The 27,528-nt window shown below is 38.9% G+C and overlaps 1 protein-coding gene and 1 long non-coding RNA gene across 7 annotated transcripts; both read right to left on the bottom strand.

Annotated features, from left to right (window-relative positions):
* Positions 1-282: 282 nt before the first annotated feature.
* Positions 283-2,169, bottom strand: LOC311277291. The gene is made up of 2 exons (XR_014625200.1): positions 1,977-2,169; positions 283-993 (listed from the first exon to the last, which is right to left on the bottom strand). It is a non-coding gene; the product is annotated as an uncharacterized lncRNA (long non-coding RNA).
* A 93-nt stretch (positions 2,170-2,262) lies between these two features.
* grin1a (glutamate receptor, ionotropic, N-methyl D-aspartate 1a) lies at positions 2,263-27,268 on the bottom strand. Of its 6 annotated transcripts, XM_084387562.1 has the most exons (23): positions 26,601-27,268; positions 23,896-24,030; positions 22,949-23,125; positions 20,141-20,203; positions 19,259-19,356; positions 18,044-18,165; positions 16,100-16,274; positions 15,701-15,845; positions 15,407-15,493; positions 15,190-15,325; positions 14,222-14,349; positions 13,953-14,117; positions 13,635-13,753; positions 13,075-13,187; positions 12,834-12,982; positions 12,600-12,757; positions 11,990-12,151; positions 11,631-11,740; positions 11,152-11,297; positions 10,753-10,809; positions 8,580-8,606; positions 8,054-8,164; positions 2,263-4,367 (listed from the first exon to the last, which is right to left on the bottom strand). In XM_084387562.1, exons 1-23 carry the CDS (start codon positions 26,847-26,849, stop codon positions 4,299-4,301), a joined length of 2,901 nt encoding a protein of 966 aa, XP_084243688.1. In that variant the 5' UTR covers positions 26,850-27,268; the 3' UTR covers positions 2,263-4,298. The 6 variants fall into 6 exon arrangements, with proteins under 6 accessions (XP_084243688.1, XP_084243683.1, XP_084243684.1 ...); XM_084387557.1 differs by lacking the exon at positions 10,753-10,809 and having other exon boundaries at positions 2,264-4,367; XM_084387558.1 differs by lacking the exons at positions 10,753-10,809; positions 20,141-20,203 and having other exon boundaries at positions 2,265-4,367; positions 26,601-27,264.
* Positions 27,269-27,528: the final 260 nt, after the last annotated feature.

Here is a 27,528-nt window from a genome sequence, read left to right on the forward strand (position 1 = left end):
TCTACATTTTAGTGAAATATTTTGCACTTGAGCATGCTTGAGCAGTTATGTTATTTCATGACAAAATAGAATGACTAAATTAAGTCTGCCCAAACAACCTGATCTTAAATAGAACAAGATGTAAAAAATATGGCAAAGGTTTTGTTTTTGCTTTAGTGTTTACAATACAATCAAATCATGTACTGAGTGGTATTATGATTTGAGTTTGCATTAGCTTGTAAGGAGAATTGAAAACATTTCTCATGAAACATTCAAGTTTAAAGATTCACAAGCAGTCGGCACAAAGTTTAAACAAGAACCATTTTATGTACAGTATTTAACTACATTTCAAGCGCCACTTGATGAAGATTAACAATTTGAAAAAGATGGATAAATACAGTGACTTGGCACATTTTAATAGGCATCATTTTCAAGACCATGTAATGACAAACCTTAGGATGCCATTTAAACAAATACAAAACTAAAAATTCAGGAACTAAGTAACCTGAATGTGTGAATAATTTCCTTAATGCACACACAATTCTCACACTGGAAACTGTTACTTCAGTTGCTCAAACAAACAAAACAGCAACATAATGCATAAATGCACCAAATACTAAAACAAGAAAACATGTAACTTCTCAGTCCTGCTTTTCCAGCTCTGGTGTAGTGTTTTGAAATATTGGGGCAACAAACTCCTCCTCTTGACACAGGCGCCAGATCACAATGCAATAATAATTGAGCAGTAGAAGCAGCAACATGACAACCAAGGCCAAAACGACCAGAAGGGCCACCACCACAAGTCTCTTTCTGGTGTAAAATGGGTGCGATGACCAGTGGTCACTGTGGGACGCTTCCTCCAGTGAGTGTTTAGGCGTGGACAGAAAGTGTTTAATCCAGGTCCCAGCGGAAGCAACAGGTAAAAACAAGCATGCTTCTCTGTCACCCATCATCACAGAAAGAAAAAGCCTCTTGCCCACAGAGCAACTGTCACTACCACCTGCCAGTCAGTGACTGAAAAAGAAACATACAGTGAGTGATATGGTTAAATTAAGCAGCCTATAGTGCAAGTAATAACAACCACACACACATGTTGGTACACCTATCATTACGAGGACATTCTATAGACGTAATCGGTTTGGGTTTCCATGTTTATGGGGACTTTCCATGATTTTTCTCAGCCCTAACCCTAACCCTACCCATTACAGAAAACGTCCTGCATTTTTACATTATAAAAAAAACATCACTTGGTATGATTTATAAGCCGTTTTCCTCATGAGGACAGAAAAAAAAATGCCCCCCTAACCCACCCTAGCAACTACACAGCAACACACTAAAACATACCAAACCCCTTTAGCAACTACGTAGCAATGCCATGGCAACCCCCTAGCAACTAGAGTTTTCCACAAACCAAACCAGCGCCACTCGCATTTTCTTAAGAAATAAATCTAGTCTTAAGCCATAACAATTTACCACGGCATTTTGTTCACGCTTTAATAATCTTTAAGTTGTTTGTATAATTTGTTTTTCGGTTAACTTATTTTACGACAGTGACGACAGCGGGGGTAGTTTTACGACAGAAGTATCTGGCAGCATAATTTGGCGCAAACTTTAACGTTACTTGAGTGAAAGCAAAAACAAAAACAAAACAAAAAAGTAAACAACGCTAAACCAGCTAAAACGGAATTCTTTTATCTGTTTTCCCATCAGTTATGTTGTCCACTTTCACTGTTTACGCAAGAGAATGAGCCTACACCGTTTTAGTTGAGGAAAAAGGCTTGTTTAGGATAGGAGAATCTCTTCCGACGTTCAGTCAGTGGAATAAAGAGACACCGTAAGAACAGGTAAGATGACACGACGCTCGCGCACTTTGTTGATGATAATTAAATCGTCGTGTTCTAGATGGTGTGAAACAGTTTAAAATCATTTCGACAGATTGAACATGTTTTAATAATCGAGCTATCATTTGTGCACAGCAAAGACTAAAGCAAACTTACCTGTTATAGACGTCAGTGTTTGGCAGAGGAACAGTCTTCCCCTCGCTATAGATACCGCCTCTTAAATAGACTGTCGGGCGTTTTCATCATACTTTCACATTTATATTGCGAGATAAACAAGTCACTTTTTGACCACTACCCCCATAACGTAGACGTCTGACTAATTTATGCATCTCCACCTCTCCAGAACTGACAGTAGCTAATATTAAACTTTCTGGGAAATGGATAGTGAAATATGTCTTTATTTACTGAAATACTATATGGCATCCATAGGCTATATATATATGTATACGTACGTGTATGTATATATATATATATATATATATACCTGGATATATATAAAACATTAATGGATAATATTTCTAAAGTTAATATAATATTACACACATTATGCTCACAAAATTGAGAAGACAATTAGGCTAGTTGTGGTCTGAAACTGACATGGCACAAATTTATTGGCACAGAAATGTTATTTCTAAATATTTTTGTCAAAATGCAAACATTATGTGTTCGTTTGAAGAAATATCTAAAATTAACTGAAACATATATGTAGCATTTATTTAAGTATGCACAGGATGTGTGTGTTGTATGTGTGATGTAATTTATCTTATTGTGGTTGTGTGTCATTTACAGTGTGACAGTTTCTCATAAAAACACTTGCTTATCAACATTTTCATATGACAATCTAGCAGTCCAGGCAACATGAGCTGAATTCAAAGTTCACATGCCCTGAAATCAGGTATAATTGTTCCTCTAGAGAACAAACCACATTCATTGACCCAAGGAAGGAGAAAAACATACTGTGCATACACCTGTCAGTTTAAAAAGGCTAAAACCTAAAGTCAGCAGTTAGTAAACAGAGGATATCTGCGGTATGTACCAGAAGAATTTGACATAGTTAGAAACAAATCTGTCTAAATCTCTTGATATGAAATCTAGAAAATGAGTGTTTTGTTCAAATCAAACAGCTGACAGTTACACATAACATATTTCACATTCTCAAATGTGCATTTTCATATCAAGTACGAATATTACAATCAACATTTGGCAAATTGCATAATTCCATATGCATATAGCTTTTGACAGATTCACATTAAAGTGCTAGGTAAGTGATCTCTCTTACAGGGGAATTTCCATAGGTCATATAAGTAAACATTTACAGTAATCTGTCCTTATTTGTACAGCTGTTGTTGATGTTTCTCAACTCCAGAACTTGGGAACGGGCCAGTTTTGCCATCTAACCAATAGGTGTATACGAAACTGCAGCACCAGCGTTGAAAATAAAGGGGCACACTTGGGGTTTTCTCATGTAAAAGATCTCTGGGGTTGTCTGTGGGGTGGGGATGACACACAGAGATGGTTTTGCATGAGATGCCAAGTGCTAGTTGGATGAAAAAACTTGGCCCCTTGATGCACCCTTCAGACTGAAGTTGAGAACGACTGCGTAAGAACTTTAAAGAGGAAGAACTGTTTGTACTAGTTGAGTTTGAAGGAGAGTTTGCATGTGCAGTTAGTCACATCTTCATTCTAAAATGTTAATTATATCTCTTTTTTGTGATATGTGGAGGGGTATACAAAATATTTCTGTTGTCCCTAATCCTTGAGGGACAAATTTGCATGCAAATTACATGCAGAAGGGATGATAGAATTAAAATGAAAGACAATGATATTTGAAACAGCACAGTTCATGTGCTTGATTGGCTGACATTTTGCTTTATAGATTATATAGACAAAGAATAAAAAACAATGAACAGAATGCAAGTAAAACAATAAAATGTTTTAAAGAAGATAAATAGTCATATGTATATGATGAATATAATTAATCTTATACGTACTACAGCTAGTTAATTCATTAAATAGCGGCCTTAGAATCGGCCTTGCGACATGAAAAGTTTTGCTCTTAGCTCTAAATTATACTGTACAATACTTAAACCACTAAATCAACATAGGAATAATCACTAATAAGAAATATTTCTACATAATCATAAAGAATTTATAGAGAAGAAGTTCTGGTGGATGGAATGATGATGATAGTGTATACTAAGTTTAGCTTCAAGCTAAATGTGTTGATGTGTTTATATGGTCTGTGTGTTGGCAGCGTTCCAGTGCATTGCAGTGTCATGCCATTCCTTTCAGTCCACCATCAAGTTCCGACATTGGATCTCCATAAAGGTGAAGTGGCTCAGTAGTTCTCGTTCGTGATGGATCCATTGTGCAAAACCTAGAGGAGTGGTACTACAACGCTCCTCTCTAGTTCCATTTTGTCTTTCTCTAAAGAATGAACATGTCTTTATGTTTAAACTCTCCCTCTCTCTCTCTGCCTCACACCACCGTGCTGACAGACGGGTCGGACAAGTTGAGTTGGCCCGTAATGTCTGTGGGTGGGAATTGCTGTAGAAAGAGAGAGAAGGTAGAAAACACACAGGATAGAGAGCATTAGTGCGACTGTTACCTTTCATCTTCCCCAAAATCCCAGAAAGATATTTCCTTCTTTACCCCTAAGGCAGCATGTAGCATGCAAATCAGAAACAAGGACTCAATTATTGAATGCTTAAGATGCCATCATAATGCATTGTGCTAAATTTTGGCTTTAGGCCATTTTAAACATTTTAAAGGCTATGTTTTGCAATTGAACGCAACACTTGAATATTTTATAACCATCCAAGGAGGTTTATAAAAATTTGAAACAATGTGGGAGAAGTGTTCTTCTAGCTATCCTGCTGCCTTAGGAGGTTTTTAGAATAATATTCAAAGAAGAGGAAGCAGGTTCTCTGCTGTGAGATGGTTTTTAGGTCACCTAATAACCTTTGTGTTTATTTATATCAGCAGTATTAGGTCAAAAGTCAAAATGTATTTGGACACTTGCGATATACCTAGTTAAATATATATGAATGGCATTGCATTACATAATTTAAATATAATATAAACAACCTGTAATATAAACCAACTGACATCTGCAAACCAGTGATGCCAACCTATGACCTTTGCCAAGCTATTTTTACAATTGCTTTTAACCCAGTTGGCTCAATGTGGTTTCTAGTGGATATATAGTATCAGTTCCCCTCACGTTCAAAGTAACGTCCTAGCGGAGTAAACAAACACAGTTGTAGTTTATCTGGACATAGTTGGTTCAATTGTTGACAACCAGAAATTGTCCAAATTCTTTTTGTCTTTGTTTCGAACAGTGTTACATTTGTTTCATTTATAATTTAAAACCTAAAAAAGCGAAATATTTGACTTAAGAGTTTGTTCAGGAATACATACCAGGTGCCTTCATGCAGTATTTTGTTGTCTAGTGCAATGACATTAATACATATTTAAATTTGGCTTAAATGTCTAAATACTTTTTGGCCACTGTATATTTCTATCTATAATATATTTAATTTTCATTCAGTTGCAGTTCCTGTTTCCTCATCTCAAGCTTAGATGTGTTAGAAGGGCAACAAGCTGTTTTCTCACATGGGCATCTGCAGTGTCGAGTTGGCAAAACACTCAATGGCATGCAGGTGCCCAGTCAGAAGGCAATTTCCACAACAAAAAATTTTTTGCTTTCAATTTCCATTTTTGTAAGCTATAAAATGTCTCTCAGTGAGGCTTGCCATGTTGCAACTGCAAGGACATTTTGATTAAGCAAAGTGTTTTGATCTAACCGTATTATTTAATTCGTATTTATTTTTAATTCTGTTCCTTGCTGTGGCACACTGTGAAACTGAGGCACAGAGAGCTTTTTTTGGTTAAGATGTAAGTGACACACGTTTTGCAGTCTGTTAATCAAGACTAAATGTGAAGTAAATATAATATGTACACACCTAAGGAATACATTTACATAAAAAAAATGCATATATTGATGGAAAAGCAGCAGCGAAGACTTTCAGATTGCTATACATTTTAAAAAACAACTAAATTGTTCTGCAAAAACCAAGGACACATGCAATGTTTGGGTGTAAGTTTTTACATTAACAGTTATGCATATTAATTATGCATTTAAAATGTACCATACTAATTATAGCATGTGTCCTCTTTTATAGCTTACTGTTTTTTATTGCTATGGCATTGCCAATAATTAAGCATATAAGCTCAAAATATGATGCAACAACTCTAAAAGCTAAATCTTAAGGCAAAGGTTCTCAATGTCAAAATCATCATTGTCGTATTGCAGAATAGATGTATTCAGCAATACTTCTGATGACACCGGGAGGCTTTTTCATTTTTTTTTTTTTTCTTCCTTGGTGTTGCATCAAGAATGCCCTTAGCACGCCTTAGAGAGAATGAGAGAGTTCTTGTTATGTTCACTCAGAAGGCTTGCTGTTGGCACTTCCAAATCAAGCCCACAGTGCCCCCTGGTGAGAGACAGTGAATCAGCAAAAGAGACAAAAAGTGTGTGTATCATCACTACCACAAATAAATGCAACTACTTCTACTAAGGCAACCAAAACACACGTCTCTACTTCTACGACAGATATATTGCATGCTTGCAGAGGAAGAGAGAGGCTGTGTAGCATGTACATCATGTGGGGGACGTCGACAGTTATAAATCCATATAAATCCACTTATAAGAGAGGCGACACTGATATCAAAAAATAAAAGGATGAATTAAACACTGGATGGTTGCTCTGTTTTTCTCTTTTCACCTGGATTGCTGTGCCTTCTCTTCACCGTTCACCACCCCACCCCACTTTCCCCATTCTCTTAAACATTCAAAAGGGGAAAAAAATGTAACATAATTCCTAAACAAAATGTGAGAAAAATCGCAATTTAGTGCTAAAAAAAAAAAAAAAAAACAGAAAATAGATTTTGTCTAGTATTTAGTATAAATACCAATTCATAGTTTAAGGATCCATTGTGTTAAGAACTGTCTCAATAACTGGAAAGGTTTAACCATGGCAGCACATTCATTTATTATTTTAAGTTATTTAAAAAATAGTTATATTAATTATTATGTAGTGATTCATTTATCATAGTTTTGTGGTTAGCACTATATTCCAAATCTTGTGTGAGGATCAGACTGAAATTTGAGCCATTATTCGCTGAAAGTTTTTCCTAGCTCTCAAATTTAATTCACGCCTACATTCAAACTTGGCTCGTCACACCAGGCTTTATGTCATTGATATCAAACGACATTAGTTTAGCATGTCTTGTGACTTATTTTATAAGACTTGGAATATAGCTCATAAATAGTTTTTTTAATCCCTTTTAAAGCTGCTATTATTGAATGGAGAAAAGCAACTTAGACATTCCTCTAAACATCTCCTTTTGTGTTCCATGGAAGAAAGAAAATCATACAGATTTGGTGAAACATGAGGGTGAGTAAATGATGACAGAATCTTCATTTTAAATTCTCATTCCTTGAAATAAACTTTGTTAGGACCTTAAACAAAACAGTTGTGCAAAAGAAAATCATAATTGTTAATTGATGATTCCAAACTCTGAAAGGGAAGTTCCGCTGTAAAAAAATGAAAACGTTATTCCGCATGGCATCGGTTGCTCTGAGCAAACACCACAACACGAAAGCATGCCGTCGGGGAAACAAACATTGCAAGATTTGACTGTTCATGATATCAATCACGTCAGGCAGGTTTGCGGACAAGAAACACAAATACGCACAACATCCCACCAAAAAGAGGCACACACGTCCACCCGCACTAACACACGCTTCCACATCCAGAGGTTGCAAAAGGGAGAGAAGCAGCCCAGAAACATCAGGAATTGTGCAGCGCCCCCTCCTCTTGGAACAGCTCTTAGGTTAGAACTTTTTTCCTGATTCTGACATCATTGGGTTTTAAAAACCTTTCAGCTTAACTCTTAAGGATGGCTATGCTCTTAAATCCTAACTGAAAGATGGGGTCTGGATGGTGACTCGATGACTGACTGACAGACACGTGGCCGTGGCGCCAGGAATGGAGGAATAACCAGAGAGAAATGCGGCTCTCTTGGTTTCAGACATGACATGTCATTTAAGACAGAAGAAAGTAGATACAGAGAGAGGAGCGGAAGAATAGGACGAGAGAAAGACAGACGAAGAAAGAGGAAGAGAGACCGGTCGAGTAAAAAGAGATGCCATTCCTTAACCTCCTTACCGTGTCTTTGGAGGACCTACGTCTCTTGATGCTGGAGGCCAGGTTGGTACTGATGGACCTAAAAGAGGGTTTCGTTTTTGGGTCGCTGTCTGCTCTACCACTTTTCCTATCCTAAAATAAATATACGTAGAACAATTATTCATGTTCTCTGGCTGGTTTTCAACTGCCAAAACCAGATCCCTTAATTCCCCATTGATAAACTATCTTAAAAACCCAACAATCTATAAATATGAATGGAAGTCAGAATTGGTAGAATGCAACAGATTTGGTTGCAAAGAGTGGCAGGAATTTCAAATTCTCAAATGATCTTCCTTGGCATCTGTTTTGTGCTGTTTCATAAATACTTGCTGTTAACAGGTTATGGTTTTAGGCACAGAAGAAGATTAGGACCTTTTTGACCCTTCCCTCCCACCGTCCAACAAAGGTGCCCCACACGGCTACTCTCTGGCCTCTACAAATGGTACTAAGGTAATGCACAAGACTGGGTGTGTTTGTGTAAGAAAAGGTCGAATTAAGGTATTCTTACATCCTGAGTCTCTACAGAGGAAGAGGGCTGCATTGGGGAGGAAAAAAGAAAAATAAATAAATATTTATCCACTTGCTTTAAAGATCATATGACTTTAAGATCCATAAGCAAAAGCAGAAGGCAGCAAAATGAGCTTGCTGAGGAAATAATGACATCAAAGCCAAGCAGTCTGTAATATCACACAACAAAACAACACTCTTATAGGGAAGTACAGCAACCAATAAAATGGCAAAAGAGCACAGGATATGAGATCAATACATGAATACTTATAAGAACCCTCTTTTAGCGTTATACTTTTTGTAGGGTATAACGGAAATTCACACCACACATAAGGGACGTACTGCATCAGGTTATCGGAGAGTTGGGAGAAGCGCGGTGTGAATTTCATTTTAGACTCATGCAGAGGGCGGTAGGAGCAAGTGTATGGGTAAAGTAAGCAAAATGTGGACAAGCATACAGTTGACTTTGGCTGATGGAAGACTCTCAGGATCATCTTCACCTTTGGTTTGGCCCTTTAAAATGAAAATCATTCGACCCCTGCTACCAATTAAAAATCTCCCACTTTGGGACTTACCACTATGTCGTTGCGGTCTAAGAACAATGTGAAACACACTGTTGTGTTTCCTGCAACAGTTTTATGCTTTTCGCTAAGAAAAAAAAAAGAAGCAGCAAAAAGCCCCATTTGGCTGTTGTCAGAGCACTGTCTGTGCATTAGCATGCTGGACCAATGTAGACCACCGGCACAGTGAGACACATAACTGGCTGCAAGCCTCGACATAGTATCTCATGAGAGCACATTCACGCTTCATTTAGTATCATATCGTCCTTTTTTTTCAGTGTTTCCTTTTTGTTTTCTCATTTTCCTGAAGGCAGTGCACTTCTGAATGGGCTCTGCTCCAAGAGACAACCATTAACCATTGAATTGTGGGCAGCATGTTTTTGAAATTTCTGTGCTTTTACGATGACAACAGAACAGCCCAGTGGACAAAACCGCAAATTGGGCAGGTTATTCAGAAGTGCAGTGTGTGTGTGTTACACGCAGATCCCTGTATGAAGGTGCAGTACACAGAAGTGCAAATGGGGTATTTGGATATGAACATTCATATTGAAGTACACACACAAAACATTTATAACATTTACACACGCAAGCTCTCAAAGATATCTCCTTCAAAAAGTTGTGTAAATTCCTATGCAGAAAGGATTAGCTGACAAAACCATTCTAATACGCCTCTGTTAATGATCCATACAAACTAACTTTAGTGATAGCTTAATATTAACCCTTCACTTTTATCAGGCATAGATCATCTAGGCTCCAAAAATGTTTTGTTTTTTTGTTTGTCCTAGCTAGTTTATGTACGCTTGACCTTTCTGTATAAGAGCCTACATGCATGTACATACAGAGACGATTATACGTGTGAGGCAGATGACAGACATTGATAGTAAATTGACCTGTTCACAAAGACAAGAGACTGTGATCTTACCTTTCACTGCCACTGCTGTTTATTCTATTGCAGCAGTTCTGACCTTTTGTCACTCTGAATAAAGAAGCAGCTTGAGGCTCTCACAGCCTCAATGTACTTCCGCCCAGCCCCCATCTCACTGGCCCACCCCTCACCAAATATCACAGTCTCACTGGGAAGACCTCCCAGGACTTCCCACTAGAAGACATTGGCCTCAAAGGACACACAGGTGAGCAAGAGTTTGTAGCAGACATTTCGAATGGACTGTGTTAGACTATAGCATGGATTTATCCTGGATAAGGCTTTCGAAATATTGGCTTCGATAATATGTTTTATGTCAACACTTGCACTGTATTTAATGGTATGGGCTGGGATATCTGTTGCTAATGATGACAATTAGTGCTCTGTCCTGTTTTCTCAATAGCGGTCTGTTCTCTTTAGTATAGCTTGATGACGTACGCTAATAGGATAGCCTACTTAATCAACATTAACTTTTTAATATTGTACACATTAATTTTGCAGTCTACATTATCTTCAGGGATTTTTATTTTATCTAACTTTAATACGCAAAGTGGTTTGAAGCATTTAAGTGGTTCATGCCATGAAAGCAGCTTCATATTTTAATGAACTAAGCATATCAGCAAATTTTAAATATACTAATTCGCTTAGCAAGGATGACGTGGCAACAAGACGGATCAGCTTGTTTTACATACTAAAGATGGAGTCCCAGCCGCACCCACAGCTTGACTCCCTGAGCTCTCCTTATTGTCCTGTTGGTACAGATAAGAAGAAGGAGGCTGATTGAACCAGAGCAGCCTAGACAATCTTAGACCAGCCATGAAAATGGGAAAGAGGGAAGTTTTTCTTTGTTGGCCCTTTAGAAGCCTAGGAACACGCAATGTAAGTAAGATCGTCCACCTTTGGTCACGACACCAAACAGTGCCATCATAGATCTGTTTAACAGTGCAACCAAGGATTTGTTATGTATGAAAAACTTGAGAACTAAAGCCCTTGTACAAAAAATTGTTCTTATGTAAAAGTCTGTTGGGAGGTCATTCCCTCATGTTCACCCTTCTTTTTACCGCTTGTGTTGTAGGAGAGAGTTGCCTTACCTGTAGGTTCTTCCTCCAAACGTTGACGGCCGCAAAGGCTAGCTGCATCTGCTTCCTGCGGGCGTCTTTATGGCGCTTGTATGCAATTTCGATAAAGATGAGGAAGATCCCTGCTGCAATGCCCCCAGCAACTAGCATGAAGACACCTGTGAATGAGAGGGATGAAGGAGACTGTTAGACGATTAACAGAGACACAGTACTCTTCGAATCAACCCATAGAGGAGCTGGAGGGGATGGAGCCTCTGTGTGATGGAATCCTACATGTATTGCCCATATATACTTAGGGCCTGCTGCTGAAAACCATGCAAAATGGATGGATGTTAAAGGTTAATGAGTTTGTTACAAATGTGAACACCAACATAGGTGAGCATAAAACAACAACTAAAAGCATTGGACAAAAAAAGGCCCCAATACATTACCTACTGTACCTTTTTTGTCCAATCTCTTTTAGGTTTCTCTGTACCTTAAATGGACCATACCTGCCATATTCTCAAAGGTGAGTGTGGCTGGGGCATTGCTCCTTGAGTCACACTCCTGGTATCTCACCCAGGTTTTATCTAGGTCCTCCATGAAGCCATTCTCATGGGAACTGCAAGGGGTGGTGGAGAGCAGGAAGAGAAGTTCTAAAGTTACTAAGTTGCTTTTGGGAGAAAGTACCGATAAATCCCACAAAGTAACCACTAGAACAAACACTTATATGTTCAAGCACACAGAATACAGAGCAGGGATGGAAAAGGGGAAATACACAGAGAGAGATGATTAAGTGTCCAGTGATGAGATTTTATACAACATAAAACTATACAGAAGCATATAATATGCTGCTTCGGCTGGGACAGACCTGAGAATAGCCAGGGACACATTCTGTTTCCAGGGGCTGTCCTTGCGCATGCCTATGCCAAAGCCCGAACGGAAAAACAGCTCTCCCGTGGTCACCAGGTCGCACTTCTGCGAGGCTTCAAACTCCAGCACCGCAGAGTCCCAGATGAAAGCATGCAGCTTGCTGTGGGGGCAGGGGGAAGGGAGGAGGACGGGAAGGGTGGGGGGTTACGGTGCAACAGTACAGTGAGAAACAACACACTCGTGGCACCCGCCCCCACCCACCCCTCTTGTGCGACTTGTGTTACCAGAAAACTAGACTGCAACCTCATAGGCAAATGAAATCCAATGCCGGACGAGTGGAGCTTTGTCCCCCATTGGATTCCCTCAATGACGTTTTTGCTGAAAACCTGAAAAAGTTGTTCTTTAGCTTATTGTTAATATATGTTATGTGTGGCACATAGCCGGGCCTCTTGTGAGAAGGGATATGGGCCAGGGTCACAGGTTAGTGCAGCAAGTTCTGGCACTGATTTATATACCTGAGACCTACAGGCCCAGGACCCTCAACACTGTGTGACTGATTAACTGACTGTGAGGCCAGACCTGCTGGTGTCTACCCAGCAGGAACTCACTTGTCCCGAACAGCCTGGATGGCTTCAGCGGCGCTCTCATAGTTGTGCTTCTCCATGTGGCGGTACATGGTGCTCAGCTCAACTTGTCGCCGGAAGTAAATATCCACCGAACTCTGCTTTACTGTGGCATAGATGAACTTGTCTGATGGGTTCCTTAGCTGGAAAAAATGCAAACTTACTGTATACATCTTAGAGAGCTTTACTTTGGTACTTCAAGTGCTTAGAGAAACATACCCTTGGGTCATTGATGCCGGTGATGCGCTCCTCAGGCCGGTCCAACACCAGGAAGGCAGCCAGGTTGGCAGTATAAGATGCTACTATAATCATAGCAAAGCCAGCCCACACCATTCCCAAAATTCTTGCTGAAAAGCTTCGTGGGGCACCTGGACAACATGTAAGTAGTCAAACATATGTCAAATAAAATTGATTTGTTTAATTTCACATGACCAGAAGCAAAGTTTGACTTTCACAACACCTTCTCCGATTCCAGAGTTCAACAAGACACCCCAGGAAAACCACATAGCTGAAGATAAGGTGAGGGCATCCTCTTCTTCTTCTTCACTGTTTACTTTAAACCTTCCAAATGGGCTGGGAAAACCAGGTGAAACAGTGAACATGATCAGAAAGAAAATAGGTAAAAGAAACACATAAGTAGTCTTGAACCAAATTTTCCAGTATCCTAATGAGTACCAATTTCTGGTTTCTGGTTCACTTAGCACTTGCCAGTACCATTGAGAGAATTATAAGAGCCGTGGAAGCAAAGCAAAGAGACAGAGAGAAGACAGGAAAAGACAGAAGGAGAGGGAAAAGAGAACAGGCTCACAAAGTGCAGCCACTCAAACTTCCCCACCTCCAATGGTCGACACTAACAATGAAACGTGTTCAGCACTCTCATGTACTGTTGAGACATCCTGAAACAAAGGTGCTACATGATCCCAATGAATGAAACAAACTACCTAAAAAGACAGAACAAACACTCCCTATGAACACACATGGAACAGCTAGCAACACTCTCAACCCAATGTCTTGTTGTACCTGAACCGGTCTAGTAGGTAAAGCATCACCGCCACCACATGTACCGATAGACCCACCAGTAGCCACAATGTGCTCTGAAATGGCTGCATAAACGAGTCCAGTGTACTACGAGGAATTTCCTGAAACACACATTGCATGGCCACTTACATACATTTAGCACATTCCAGTCACTCAATACCTGTTCTGGTAGGTACCAGCAGTACTGTAACAAGACTAGCAAGTGGTGACTAGCAGTGCTGCTATTTTAAACAGTGTTATACTGACGATCTGTAATGAAAACACAGTTAGAGTGTGGTAGTTTGAATAGTTTAATCGTACCTTTTTCACAAGGATAGTCAGTCCCTGGTATTTGAAAGGCTTGGAGAATTCTATGTACTGGGCTCGTTCGTTGTTGATTGTCAAGGGAGCAACAATCATATCAGCAAGGCCACCCAGGAGCTCACCCATCATGCCGTTCCATTCCTTCTTGTTACTGTTATTTACCTATCCCACCGAATGATAAATAGAAAGCAAAATTATTTGTTGTGTGAATTTTTCATATGATAATCAGGTTGCTTATACTTGACAAAATAGGAAAGTATACTTACTCTTTCCTGTGTTCCAAATTTTCCATCTGCCACCAGGTGTACTTCATAGGTGAAGTTCATGGTCATTGCCAATTTGATCAGAAGGTCGACGCAAAATCCGTAGCAACATTGGGGAACAATTGGGCGTCCTGTAACCAAACCAGAGAAAGTGAAATTTCATTCCATCTGACAAAGTTACATGAGGAAAATCTATATTTTGAAAGCCCACCACTCTTACTCCACTCACCCGAATGCACTCAGTTATTCAGAGATTGTCTTTCTCTTTTAGATAGCAGTGCTCTCAACTGTTAGACAGCATTGAGGTCTGATCAATTCCATTTCCAAATACAGCTTTCGCTCTGCTACTCAGCCAGTCATAGATTGTTTTACAATTATAACTGAATAAAATATTAACAAGCTTTGCGAATAAATTTCATCAATTCATCTATGGTACTGGCTGAATTAAAGTGAAGTAGCCGCAACTCTTGTGGTCAGAATGACTCAATAGCCAGATGGGAGCATCTAAAAGAAGTACAATCCTTCCATACTGACTTTCACACTTTACCTGTAGCTTATCTAGACTACAACACAAGGCATACCCACAGCTTGCACTATACGCAAAGCAGAATGCTACGATGGAAGCCCAAGCAACACACAAACATAGTTTGCAAACATCCAGCACATGCACACACATTTTGCATCAAGCAGAAATAGTCACACACTCACAATGTAAAATACACACACACACACACACACACACACACACACGCACGCACGCACGCACACACACACACACACACACACACACTCAAAATCGGCTTTAAAACAGACTTTCACACAAACTCACATGCCCACAGTCAAGTCACACTTGCTACATTCATACATATATAAATACCTGCTGCATATATATGTATGTATGTACAGTATGTATCTCCAGACGGCGGATGTAGAAAAGCACAGTGACAATATAAACGTCCCTGATGGGTTACCTGGGATGGTCTCATTTGGTCCAGTGCAGATCACCTTTTTAATTAAGACTCCATTAGGTGTGTACTCTTCCTTGCAGGTCCCTTCCAGCGTAGTTGGCTTCACATACACAAAGGGTTCCTGATGAATGGTCACTATCTGCAAAAGATGGATGCGATTTTGTTCAGTTTTCCCAAAAGATTTTTTGCACGTTTTTGATAAACAAAGTGAACTCCGTACCTTTAATCGAGTAGACATCTGGAATCCTCTCGGTCTCTCTGTTTCACCTCCAGGCCAAATGATCTTCCTCTGCTTATTCATCACCACCTAATGAAGATAGTTATAGTTGATAATTAACAGGTTTATTGTCATAATCATAATCTTTGTTCAGTCCTCTAATCTAAAATAATTTGCCTATATATAGATTCCAAAAGTGCCACACACAGTTTTGTGTATGTCTCACAGGAACTAATGCATGATTCAGGACCCATGTCATTAAATTATAAATTAAACACTGTGAAAGAAGACTTGTACTTGTGTTCCATTGTAAATGCCGACTTGAATCAGTCTGCTCTTCTGGTAGTTGAGAATGCTGTAATGAGCGTATTTTCTGTCTCCGTCGTCATTGAACTCAACGCGTCCTGTTAGGCCCTCTGGGTACTTAGAAGACATCAATACCCTGTGGAGTGCAGCCAGAATTGACATGTGAGTAACTTTTTGTATATGGATGTGATACATGAAAAATTGCATAGATGAAATATCATGTGATGTGACAGCGCATTAGATCACATTGAACATCTGCCTGTGGTTGTCAAAACCCATCAAAGAATGAGGCGGATGCTCCCTCAAGCCGGACATCGAGGAAAATAATAACAAATCCTAGAAAATCAAATAAACAGGTCAGCTGCATGCATGATCTTTAGTAGAACTGACCTTTTAAAGAGTGGCCCTGTCTTCCAGATGTTGGTATTGCCCACGCAGCCCCTTGGAGGTTCTGTGATGTTCTCTTTCTCAAAGAGCTCTTGGATTGACTGGGCTACGACGGCAACGGCATCGCTGATGTGTGCCGACTCATTCTTGCCGTTGATGAGCTGGAGGCCAATCAGCCCTATGTGTTGACGTCAAAAATGAAGCAGTGAGCTGTTCACCCTTGACATTTATGAACCCTTTCCAATGCAAAAAACCCATAGGGTCGCCCTTTGAGCCAGCATGGGTAAATTACTCTTAAATCAAATGTCATATCATGTTTTGTCAAATTTTTTCCACTGGTAGATTAAGCCAATTAGAGTCAGCATGTAAAATGAATAGTTTTGTCCTTCACAGGTATGTTACTTGAGACATTTTGCCCAAAATGCAAGCTTTGACCCTTGAGGTTGGATTTACTGAACTAAGCCCACTAGCGCCACCTACTCCCAAATGGTCCTGTCCAATTAGTGAGACACTAACACACAGTGATTGATGAAATATATCAGAATTAAGGTATACTTCATATTTAAATCCAACTTCAGCTGAGTTTTTGTAGTTGGAGCAGGGTTTGAAAGATCCAGTTCTGTAAGAGATCTCCAAAAGTTTACTGTGAAGACTCAACAAGTGTTTAAGTGTGGACAAAGACAAGAAAAACACTGCCAGGGTAAAAGGTGAGCAAGTGTATTGGGAGAAACAACGACAGTAGTGTGAACTGGTGCTCTTCGTGTGGCGGTCAAAAATTACAGATCTTTTTTTTATTTTTTATTAAATGAATGTACTATGTTTTAGTTTGATAATGTTTTTTTATTTTGTATTTTTAGGGAATTTTATGGTATTACGTTTTATTTATGCTGTAGTTATTATCCATTTGTTCACTTTTTATTCCGACTTAAACTGTCATAAATCATAAATCTTGAATGTTTTTGAGCACAGACTTAAGTTTGGTCTTTTTTTGAAAAGACGACACATGGCAGATTATTGTTGAAATGAAAAGAGTATTAAAAAGTGAACTTAAAAAAGTTATAGAATTTTACATTTATTGTTATGAAAAATGCACAAAAATACTATTGTACATTTTTATATGAAATACGTCTTTTCTCAAAACACATTTACTCTAAAAAGCTAATATCTCAAAAAATAAGCTTTCAGTAAGGTTTTGTTTGGGCGCAATACCAGAAGTTTTGTTCGTTTTCCATACATTTCGGGCATTTTTGATCGCGAGGAGTACAAGTGTGACTATTTATTTCAGGACAATTTAACCTTTTCGAATCATGTCTATGATTTTTTTTGTGTGTGTGTTCACTAGCAAATGCCAAAACCTTTACCAAGTTTCGTACCATTCCGATAAAGGATATATATATATAAAAAAACATGCCCGCTAAAAAATGTCAGAAGAGCACCAGAGGGTTAAAAAAACATTACTTGTGCAGTGCCTGGGACATAAAAGGCCATTTATAGCTTACCAATACCAGAAACACGTCAAAGGGAGGGTTGGAAAAACACCCTTTATAAATTCACGAAAGCCAGACTATTAATATAATAAACATGATAAAACCACACATTTTCAATTTCAGCAAAAAAAAAAACCCCAAAAAACACACTTAATGACAATAACATACTTTTGGTAACTTCTTAATTAAACCTCTAGAGGTCACCATGAGTACATGTGAACCAGAGAACGCATCCGTTATGGTGTAAACTAAAGTGACTCGTTTAAAACCTTTAAACACATAAAGTGCTTAAATGTTTAAACGGTTACTTTATATACAAACACACGTACACACACTAACATTCACAACTCGCTTCATCAATAAAACCTCTCTAGTCAAAGTTAAAAGAACAGCTGAGACAAATGGCTTCTTTTCCTCTGCTTCTGTCTCAGTTATACTGAGGTGGGTGTACAGTACGTACCATCAGGGGCCTCGCTCAAAGCTTTACCGGACATCTCACGCTCCCCGACCAGCCATACATAGCCTGAGCCTGTCATGTTCAGGAAGCGCGCTGTTTTGTACACGGCGGCTGCATCTTCCTCACTAAAGGCAGATAGACAGGTTTACAACCGCTGACAGAAATATGAGAAGCTCACTGAAGTATGAAATTGCTTTGTAAACCCATTGTTTTTGACTTTTCAGTATTATTTATTTCAAAGTTTTCGAAGGCCTATACCCTGCTGAAAAGACCAGCTGGGTAGAACTGTTTTTGTGCTGGTCTTGCTGGTGGGCCAGCATAGCAAAGCTGTGCACCTGCAAAACCTGTCGCCGACATGGATTTTCTGATAAAGTCTTGCTAGTTAAGCTAGTTAGGTTCAGTACAAGTATTTGTGGCATGTTGATTTGAAAAAATCAAAGATAGAGTGAGGCACAGACAATGGAAGTAAATGGGCCAATTTGTTAGTACTCCTCCTAATTTTATAAAAGCTCTTACTTGTACATGAACTCATCTATTAAATCTTGTATTATTTGAGCCATAAGTAGGCCATTTTAGGGTTTTAGGCAATATATTCTCATAGCAGAAAAGCAGTGTTATTTTAGTATTATTTACTGTATATACATATTAGCTTTTATTTTTGGTTTCAGTTTTCATATTCATGTTTATTTCATTTAATTTTAAATCAGCTTTTTATTTATTCCCAGTTAGTAATTTTAGTGTTTCAACTTAAACCTATTTCAGTTTAGTTGCCATTTCTAATTTTCATTTAGTTTTTCCATCTCATATTTATATTTTCTTTTCTTTTAGCTTTATTTCAATGAACAAAAATGTTTTTAATAATTTTAGTTAACTATAAACACCATACAATGAAGTTGTAAAATTGAATATAACTTGACACAAAAAGGGTAGAGGTTAAGAAAAGGAGAAACCATTGGAACTTACTTTTGTGGTAATAAACATCAAGCCACAAATTCTGTACACTGATTTAACTTTTCTTGTATCGAACCTTGAACGTTCCCTTTAGAAACACAAGCAGCCAAAACATATGCTGGTCTATTCAGCAGGGTGAAAAGAATAATAAATATGTGGATGACTCATTCTGATTCATTACTCTTTTGCAGGTATTTATACAGTGAAGAGCGAGCTGCAGAGATTTTGGCGGGCTGCTGAGATAACATCATGCGGTAAACCTCTTACCTGGCTGAGAGAATGATCACTCGAGCCTCCAGCTCTTTGGCCTCCAGGAGCAGAGCAGTTAAGTTAGTCTCTTGGTTGAACTGAAGCACTTTCTCGGCCTGAGATTGGGGTACACAATCAGTCAAAGAGGCTATTTACTTCCATAACTGAACCATGCTGCCTCATTTAGCACTTTTGGTTGGTTTGATTGTTTCTGGTTTTTTTTTTTTTTTTTTTTTTTTTGGGAAGAGGGACTGAAAAGGGGGGAAATTATAGAGTTCCAGGAAAACTGCTTCAAAATGAAAAATAAAAGAATAAAAAAGCTTAAAAAAAAAAAAAAAAAAACTTCGGCATTGTCGCATGCAAACTGAGGGTTATCAAGGCTTCAGAGAAAGGACGTGCATGTTAGAGGTTTCGGGGAGTGAGACCGATGCAACCGGAAACTAAAACCAGGTGGAAAGGGGAGTGACAGGTGAGAGGACGTCATTTCCCCAAAGAAAAAGAGTTGAGAAAAAAAGAGCAACGAGGGGATGCTGCAATAGGAAGTAGAATCTGAGAGAGTGTTGAGTCCCAAACTATCGGATCTCCACAAAGGAATGGAATTGCTTTTTTTTTTTGCTTTTTTTTTTCTGAGTCATGCATCATCCTTTATTAAGAAGGAAAAAATGGTAATGAAAGAAGCGGAGCGTTTTAATTTTTTTTAAACGGAAATAATAATCGTTCAAAAGAAATCCATTCTTCATTTAAATCATAAAAAAGGGAAAAGTAACTTCTCAACGTAACAAGAAACACGTGCTACCAAGAGAAGGGCATTTCTGGGTTGGCCGGTGATTGGTTGGGCTGTTTCTAGTAGCTACGTTTAGAGATTTTGGAGGGCGGCGTGCATTGACCATGCAAATATACCTTAGGTCCTCTCTTGTTGTCATAGGACAGTTGGTCTTGGTTTTCATAGTTCCTTTTTTTATTCTGATGAGTAATGTGCACAGAGAAAATATGCAGACACAGAAGAATATTATAAACAGTTGAAAATGGTGGGCAGTAAAGCAACCAACAAATTTTCACTTTTCTGCTCCAAATTTGAATCCCTAACACTGGGACTTGCAAAAAACATCATATACCGTGTGACAAGATCGTAGACCTAAACCAAGAAATGGCAAATTGCAACAACGTTACAAACTTAAGGAACCAAGTGGTGCGTTTCCATCAATCCAGATCAACTGCTTGCAGCAGTGTGTGAATGCCTACCGAATTATTCATGTGACGTTACTTTAAATTCAATTAAGATGACAGACTACTGTGACAGGCTGCCAAGTTAACAAATGGCTCAATAATAATGTAGATATTTCTGAGTGCTGTATGATTGCAGAAGCTCACTAAGATGACCTTTTTCTCCTGCACCATCTTGAGTTGCTGTATTTTTTTGAGGGCAGTGGTCTCGGGGGGGGAAACCCTGGCTCAAACGGTGCCATTTTGCAGTGATATAAATAAACCTCCCCTGCATAGACACACAACACTGCCCGAATCCCGCGATAGGCCTGATGTGCTCTCATGCGATTCGCCTTTCAAGCTCCTGAAATTATGCATGACCTATATGTGTGTCGTGGCATTTGCTCATTATGGCACCTCAAAGGAAATTAGAAATGTGAATACACAGTGTCTCTCTATAACTATTAAAAGTGATTATGGTATAAATATTTTGCGAATTGGTGTTGCTAAAACTTCAGCTATTTGGTTATTATCCAGTAACTCAAGCGGCGTAAGTAACTTTAGAGGAATAGCTGACATTTCACGATTTCAGAGCAAGTTATTGCATTCTCAATAAAGATTATGATTACAAACATGAAGAAAAATGATATCTGGAGCTACAATTTTGCACATAAATTAGAAAAGAGGTCAGAAGTACGATTAAAAATACACGGTTAGAAAAATGCTTAGTTTCTTGTATCAATGATACATCATTGTGCTTAATCTAACCCTAAAGGGTGCATATATCAATATCAGAGATGTATCTTTTAATGTACTCTCCCAGTGACAAAGTGTCGTACCACAATTTTTTTTCCTGAAAGTTTAGAGCGAATGATGTTCTGAATTCTAAAATGGAGTTGCACCTCTAATAAAAAAAGAGAGCCTGATAGAAAAGCACATTATACAAGCACCACAAAATGGCTGCAGGTTAAAGAAACTCTATAAGTTAATATAAGTCGATTCAGAAGGCAATTTCAAATTTCAGTAGCATAACATAAATGGCCAAATAAAAGAAGCATAAAAGAACATGTACATTTTTTTAAATATCCGGAATAATGTTTTCCTGGGAACACTTGGTGAGCTTTTTAATGGTCTTATAAAAATGTAAATTCATTCCAGTGTGTACGACTGCAGCACACATGAAAAGGACCCACTAAAATATGACGTGAATTACTGTGATTTTATCTTCTCAAAGCCTTAATCAAACATAATTTTGCATTGAAGTAAATCAAAAAGCAGAAGCTTTTCATGCATGATAAATAGCAATGAGTCATTCCTACTAATGACTCAGCTACAAAATGTGATAAAAACCTAGGCAAGACAAGGCAAATTGATTTATTTAGCACATCTGCGCTTTAAATTAGCATATTATAGAAGAGGAGAAATAAAGACAAATACAAATCAAGTTTAATAATTTACGAACATAAATATGAATAAGAAAAGAGCATATTTTAAAAATAGATCTTCCTAATATATATATATGTTTTTTTTTTTAATACATATAATATTTTTATATGTTTTCAGGTTGTAGAAAATGGCACAATACATTAAAGGTATTTGTTTAAAAGCTGTGGCAGAAATCACCCATTTACATGGTAAGGTCAATTGCTTTAAAATGAATAATTATATTTATATTAAATATTTAGTCATTACATAAATGTTACTGCTGACGCATTCTGCCCATATTTCATGTCTTTTCTCTAATAGGACAAAGAGTAAGCTGGTGACCCCTTGAAGAAAAAAAAAAAAAGCATGATGCCTCTGATAATAAGAAGAAGAAATTCGAATAAAGCAGTTATGTGGTATTTCAACAGTCTTCCAGCACCAGAAACGTCTCTGTGGGAAAGTAGCTCAATTCGCACCATACCTAAATAGTTTCACTGTTAATAATCTCTCGCAGCAATGAGGGCAACAATAATTACCTCAGCGCCGAGCAGGGGGGATGTGGGATGGTGATTTAGCTTTCATCCCCAAGGAAACTGAGCAGAACCTCTGCAAGAGTAAAATTCCCACAATGCACCACTGCATGAAGCAATCACAGCTTGAACCACCTCATGAGACACTGATGATAGACTTATATCTGTGGCTCAAGGCTACAAAAATACCAGTTTATATAGTGTATAAACAAATGGCATAAATATGTAAAGAGTCACTGATGCTTTGCAACGCCCCAGGTTATGGTTTTCATTTTGCTCCTGTTGTGGATAGACACAGGAGTTTTTGACTATGGTCGAAAGCAATATGAAATGAGCAAATAACGCACGTTTAGTCAAATCAGACCACATTAGACATGGCTGACGCTTTTGGTTTTAGAATGTTAGCCAACATTTACAACATGGCATGAGAGATGTGATCACATGACAAAAAAGTAAAACAGTTACGTACATAGAAGACCTTTGCGATTGATACACACACGTCTGCATACAAGCACGCACTGGGAATCCTGGAACTGGAACTGGATCTTACCTTGGTCTCTCTCTCCTCCAGAAGAGTTTCTAGTCTTTTCTGCGCCGCTCTGCCTTCGTGGTCGTCACTGACGATTAGAATGATGTGATTCCAGCGGAACTCCCGCATCATGTCAAACCACACATGTGCCTGGTGGGAATATGGTGGTACTGTACGCAGGAACGAGAGATGGATGCTCTGGAAGAAGGATAAAGAGATAAGAAGAAAGGTGGGAGACACCTCTTTTTATTTTAGTAAAATAACAAAAGGGTTTGCAGAACTACAGCCATTTTTTCACTTTGTTAAAAATTTTTTAATTATGGCATACTCTCTAGAGAAAAATGTATTAATTACTTTGCGACTGCCAAAAATAATATTTTCTATATAGTATGATGAATGTGTGTAGTATGTAATCCTGACGTAATGCATTCGCCATGTTGTCATTGTCATGTGACCTGCCAGCGTCAGTTGCGTCGCTTCACTGCCATTCACAAATCCTCTCCCTCGGCCTCATGGGATAGTAAAGTGTCCATCATATGCACACTTAAGAATCTCGCCAGAAGAAGTAGGTCATCCGGATACTTTTTGCCTACTTTTTTATCAGTACTGTGAATTCGGATATATTACTCTTGGCATATTCTGTTTTTAGCCGATAGTATAGTAGGGAATTTTGTGATTTCGGATGCAGCCAGCCAATTATTTTGTTCTTAAATGAATCAGTGTTTTCAAATCTGAAACCAAGTCATAACGAAAGTCACTTTTCGCCACCTGCTGGTGTAAGATCCTGCAGAAAGAGTCACTGAAACCCCCATCACTGATCTACAGAATGGCATGTAAATATCACTTGTGAACAGAATATTTTTTAAACGCACATCATTTCCAATCAAGCTGCAATTTTGTCAAATTAAACTCGTGATAGTATGAAAAGTGTTTTTCTAACACCCAAATTCTCTCTCAATGCAGCCCACCTTGTCTGAGTAAATGGACATCCTGGTGGTGAGCCCTACTACAGGTATGCGGTAGAACCCTGCGGTGTAGGAGACCGGCGTGGGCGTCAGATGGTCATTAGACTGTGGTGGATGGCTCACCAGGATGGCGTACACCTGCAAACAGAATCACAGAACTGGTTTCAATACAAACTTACAGTCAAGACTGGATCACAGCGGAGTGATAGGTATGACTCATGGATCTGGGCTCATTCTCTGAGTAAATCTATAAATCACTTCACAGTCAGGCAGATTGACAATTTGATTGATTGAAGGATCTTTGTTTGGAGCAAGAAAGACGAAGAGGAATTTGCCTGTCATATACAAAGGGAGGCTTTGTTCCAATTGTACTAAAGTTATACACCTCATTTGATTAGTTTTCATCAGCATACAATACAATACAATACAATATACTTTATTGTCCTCTTAGGGAAATTTGTCTTGGGCTTAATGTATGCTGCATTTCCAAATCACACAATCAATCAATCAATCACATATATTTCACCTAAACAATCCATAAAGTGGAGCAGAATATGAGCGTCATGTTGCACAGCTAAAAAAGGCCACTGTTTTTGCACAAATAACGGCTGCATAAACCATAAGACCAGCAATAAATAACAATAACCAACAGTAATTAAGAATTATAATATACAGCAACTGCTATTTTTGTTTTGCAATAATATGATGTATTGAGAAGGAAAAACAACGAGAATTAAAGGTTTGGCAACATTATGTATTTCCAGAGAGACCCTCCGGCACTGGCTCCATCTGTCATAGAATGTCTCTTCTTCAGAGTGGGCAAAGACATCAGTGAGCCAAAGGCGATACAGACTGAGCGATTCAGCAGTTTCGCATGAAACAATCTCACACAACCAAATTAATTCAGCAATTATCCTGACATTCTGCTAACAAGCTGCACAACCTTACGGCCCCAGATTTGTTGAAGGTATGTACATAATTGAGTGCCGAACACCCATTGGGTTGACCGGGGGAGGTTGGTGTGAATATTAGCGAGAGAGCGAGCAAGGCAGAGCGAACAGGACGGGAGGGAGTGATTCATGTTCAGCCCCGTTTTTTGTTCAGTGCAGTATCCAGCCCTGAGATAGACGATAGACTCCTACCTCAGCACATTTGTAATGACATCACCGGCCCAGAGAGCACTTAAAGCAGAACCGCTTAATGTGATTTTTGCGTGTGCAGGCTTTTAATGAAACAGCGCATCAGGCTGAATTACTCCCACGAGTGTGACAGTAGTTATTCAGTAGTGAAAAAAGTCTCTCATTTACACTTCATGTAGGACATTGCTACTGCAGTACTTGAAGGTTTCTCCTCTTACACTTCTCAGGCTATAGCATGCTATAAAAAAAACCCCTCAAAACTGATCCATTTGTATCTATACATCCATCCATCCATCCATCCATCTTTGTATATCTAAAAAATATTTGAATCTTAACAGTTTATTCATATTTAACTTACGTATACAGTGTATTTATAGTGAACATTAGCTGTATATCCTCCTCAAAGACATCTTTGCAGATACTGATACCATGTTGACCCCTCCACCCCCATCTTTATTTTTATCAAGCACAGTAATACTCTGTGAAAATAGAAACTCAGTCATTGATTTTTCATGCGTCACCTAGTTTATTTTGCAGCTGCTGCCCTGGGCGATGAGTGTGGATGGAGATAAGTGTGGTCATCTCACTCATTTCTGACATCAAAGCTCTGTGGGGTCAGCTACAGCACTTTAACCTTTCCTCCCACCGTGAGTCTATTGACCTGTGTGTATCATCAACTGGCAGGCTGTCCTGTTTAGACATCTAAACGAGTTATGCAGCTTCAATCTACTGCCACAATCCAAAACAAGTTTCGACTGCCCAAGCAATTCTCCACAGGTCAATGCCTACACTGTAGAAATGTTTTGTTTACTAACCTAGAAAAATGTGCTTCATGTGGTAACATCCGAATTTACAGGTTTTATTCAAGTCAAAAATATTATTGAATATGACTTAAGGGTGCTACGTTAGGTTACATTTTAAGACATTTTAGCTATTTTAAGGGTCAAAATATGTAGCATTGGATCCTTATGCATGATATCAACTGATATTTTCAGCAATTTTTTCTAAAATGACAAAACCCCTCTCAACATATGCTGTAAAAAATGTTTGTCTAAAAATATATAAAACGTTTTTTCCATCGAACCCAAAAATGCGCTTAATTTCAATTAATTTGATTGATTCAAGTCAAAAATATTATTTAACATATCAACTGATTTATATAATTATATATGTTATATAATTATATAAGTTATGTTATATAATAATCAATCATTTTTAAGGGTCAGATGATAGAATGTGTTCCTGCAGGTATTTATTGCTCTTTTTACAGTGCCGTAATTGCTTAGAAATTATTAACTGGCACCAGTATATTTGAAGCTCTTTCTAATGCACATATTTTCATATTTAATGCTACACTTTTCTATAACTAAAAAATGCTACTTGTAATGGATAATACCACGCATTTCAAAACACTGACCTTATGAAAGCTAAATAAACTAATTCACTCTGAAGGGTGCATATTGCATGTACATGTTTACCCCTCAGGCAACATTTACAGTCATGTCATTTAAGATTAGATCTTGCCACATGGAAGTTCCACAGTGCAACGATGTTGCTAAAAAATCCCACCTGACTGGAAATAAGGTCCTCACACACAGACAGCGCCATCTGAATCGCATTGGCTTTGTGAGTGACAGAGATTGCGGTCAATTTGAATTTATCCCTTCCGTACACCTGGTTCGCCTGGGTGACCGCATCCTTGAACACCTGCTCGTATCTCTTCTGGCTCAGAACGGCTCCGATGTTCACAATCTTGGGCTCGCAGCCGCCCCGCACGCAGGAGCAGGAGAACAACGCAGCCAGCAGTAGCAGACGCATCGTGTGGAGGGCCAGGAGAGCGCACGGAGAGCCCCAGTATCCTCCCCTGTTATCGCTGCCGGAGGCTCGTGTGGGGGCTATTCGGTTGAGGAGATTGAAAGCAATGTCCAGTGTGGCAGTTTTTAGAATCCCAGTTGCGAAATGCACACACACTGCGGCGATGTGTTCATGGTGCCCAGTTCATTTAGGCGATGGCATCTGAGAGACCGGCATTCACTGCAGCCTTTTTCTTAATTCCCCCTTGAAGTCAGGCTGCAGACAGGCAGAGCAAGAAAGTCACATACTACATGAAGCCTGGCAGCAGAATTCAGTGATGCGTATCGTATCGTCCTTCTCTTCTCTTTGCGCGTCGGCTGCTGTTGTTCTGCAGCGGAGCTGTCCTTGGTGCTGACAGCTGTGCGCGCACTTTTACGCGCGCCCCCGCACCTCGCGTTGGCGTTGTTCTCAAATTAAAACGCTTCGATGTCACAAACAGCCCATGCGTGAAATTAAAAAAGAGGGAGAATTGTTCTTCCATTTGGAGTAAATGCGAATTGTGTGTTTTCATAACAGCATAAACGGGTTTAAAAAAACATATGGTTTTGACAGTCTCGCGTCGACCATTTATAACCCACCGATAGCATTTCTGACCATTTACTTTACAACTGAATGGATCTAATAAGAGTTACTGCTGTATCTT

This window comes from Rutilus rutilus (assembly GCF_951802725.1).
Source record: "Rutilus rutilus genome assembly, chromosome: 18".
NCBI lineage: Eukaryota > Metazoa > Chordata > Actinopteri > Cypriniformes > Leuciscidae > Rutilus > Rutilus rutilus.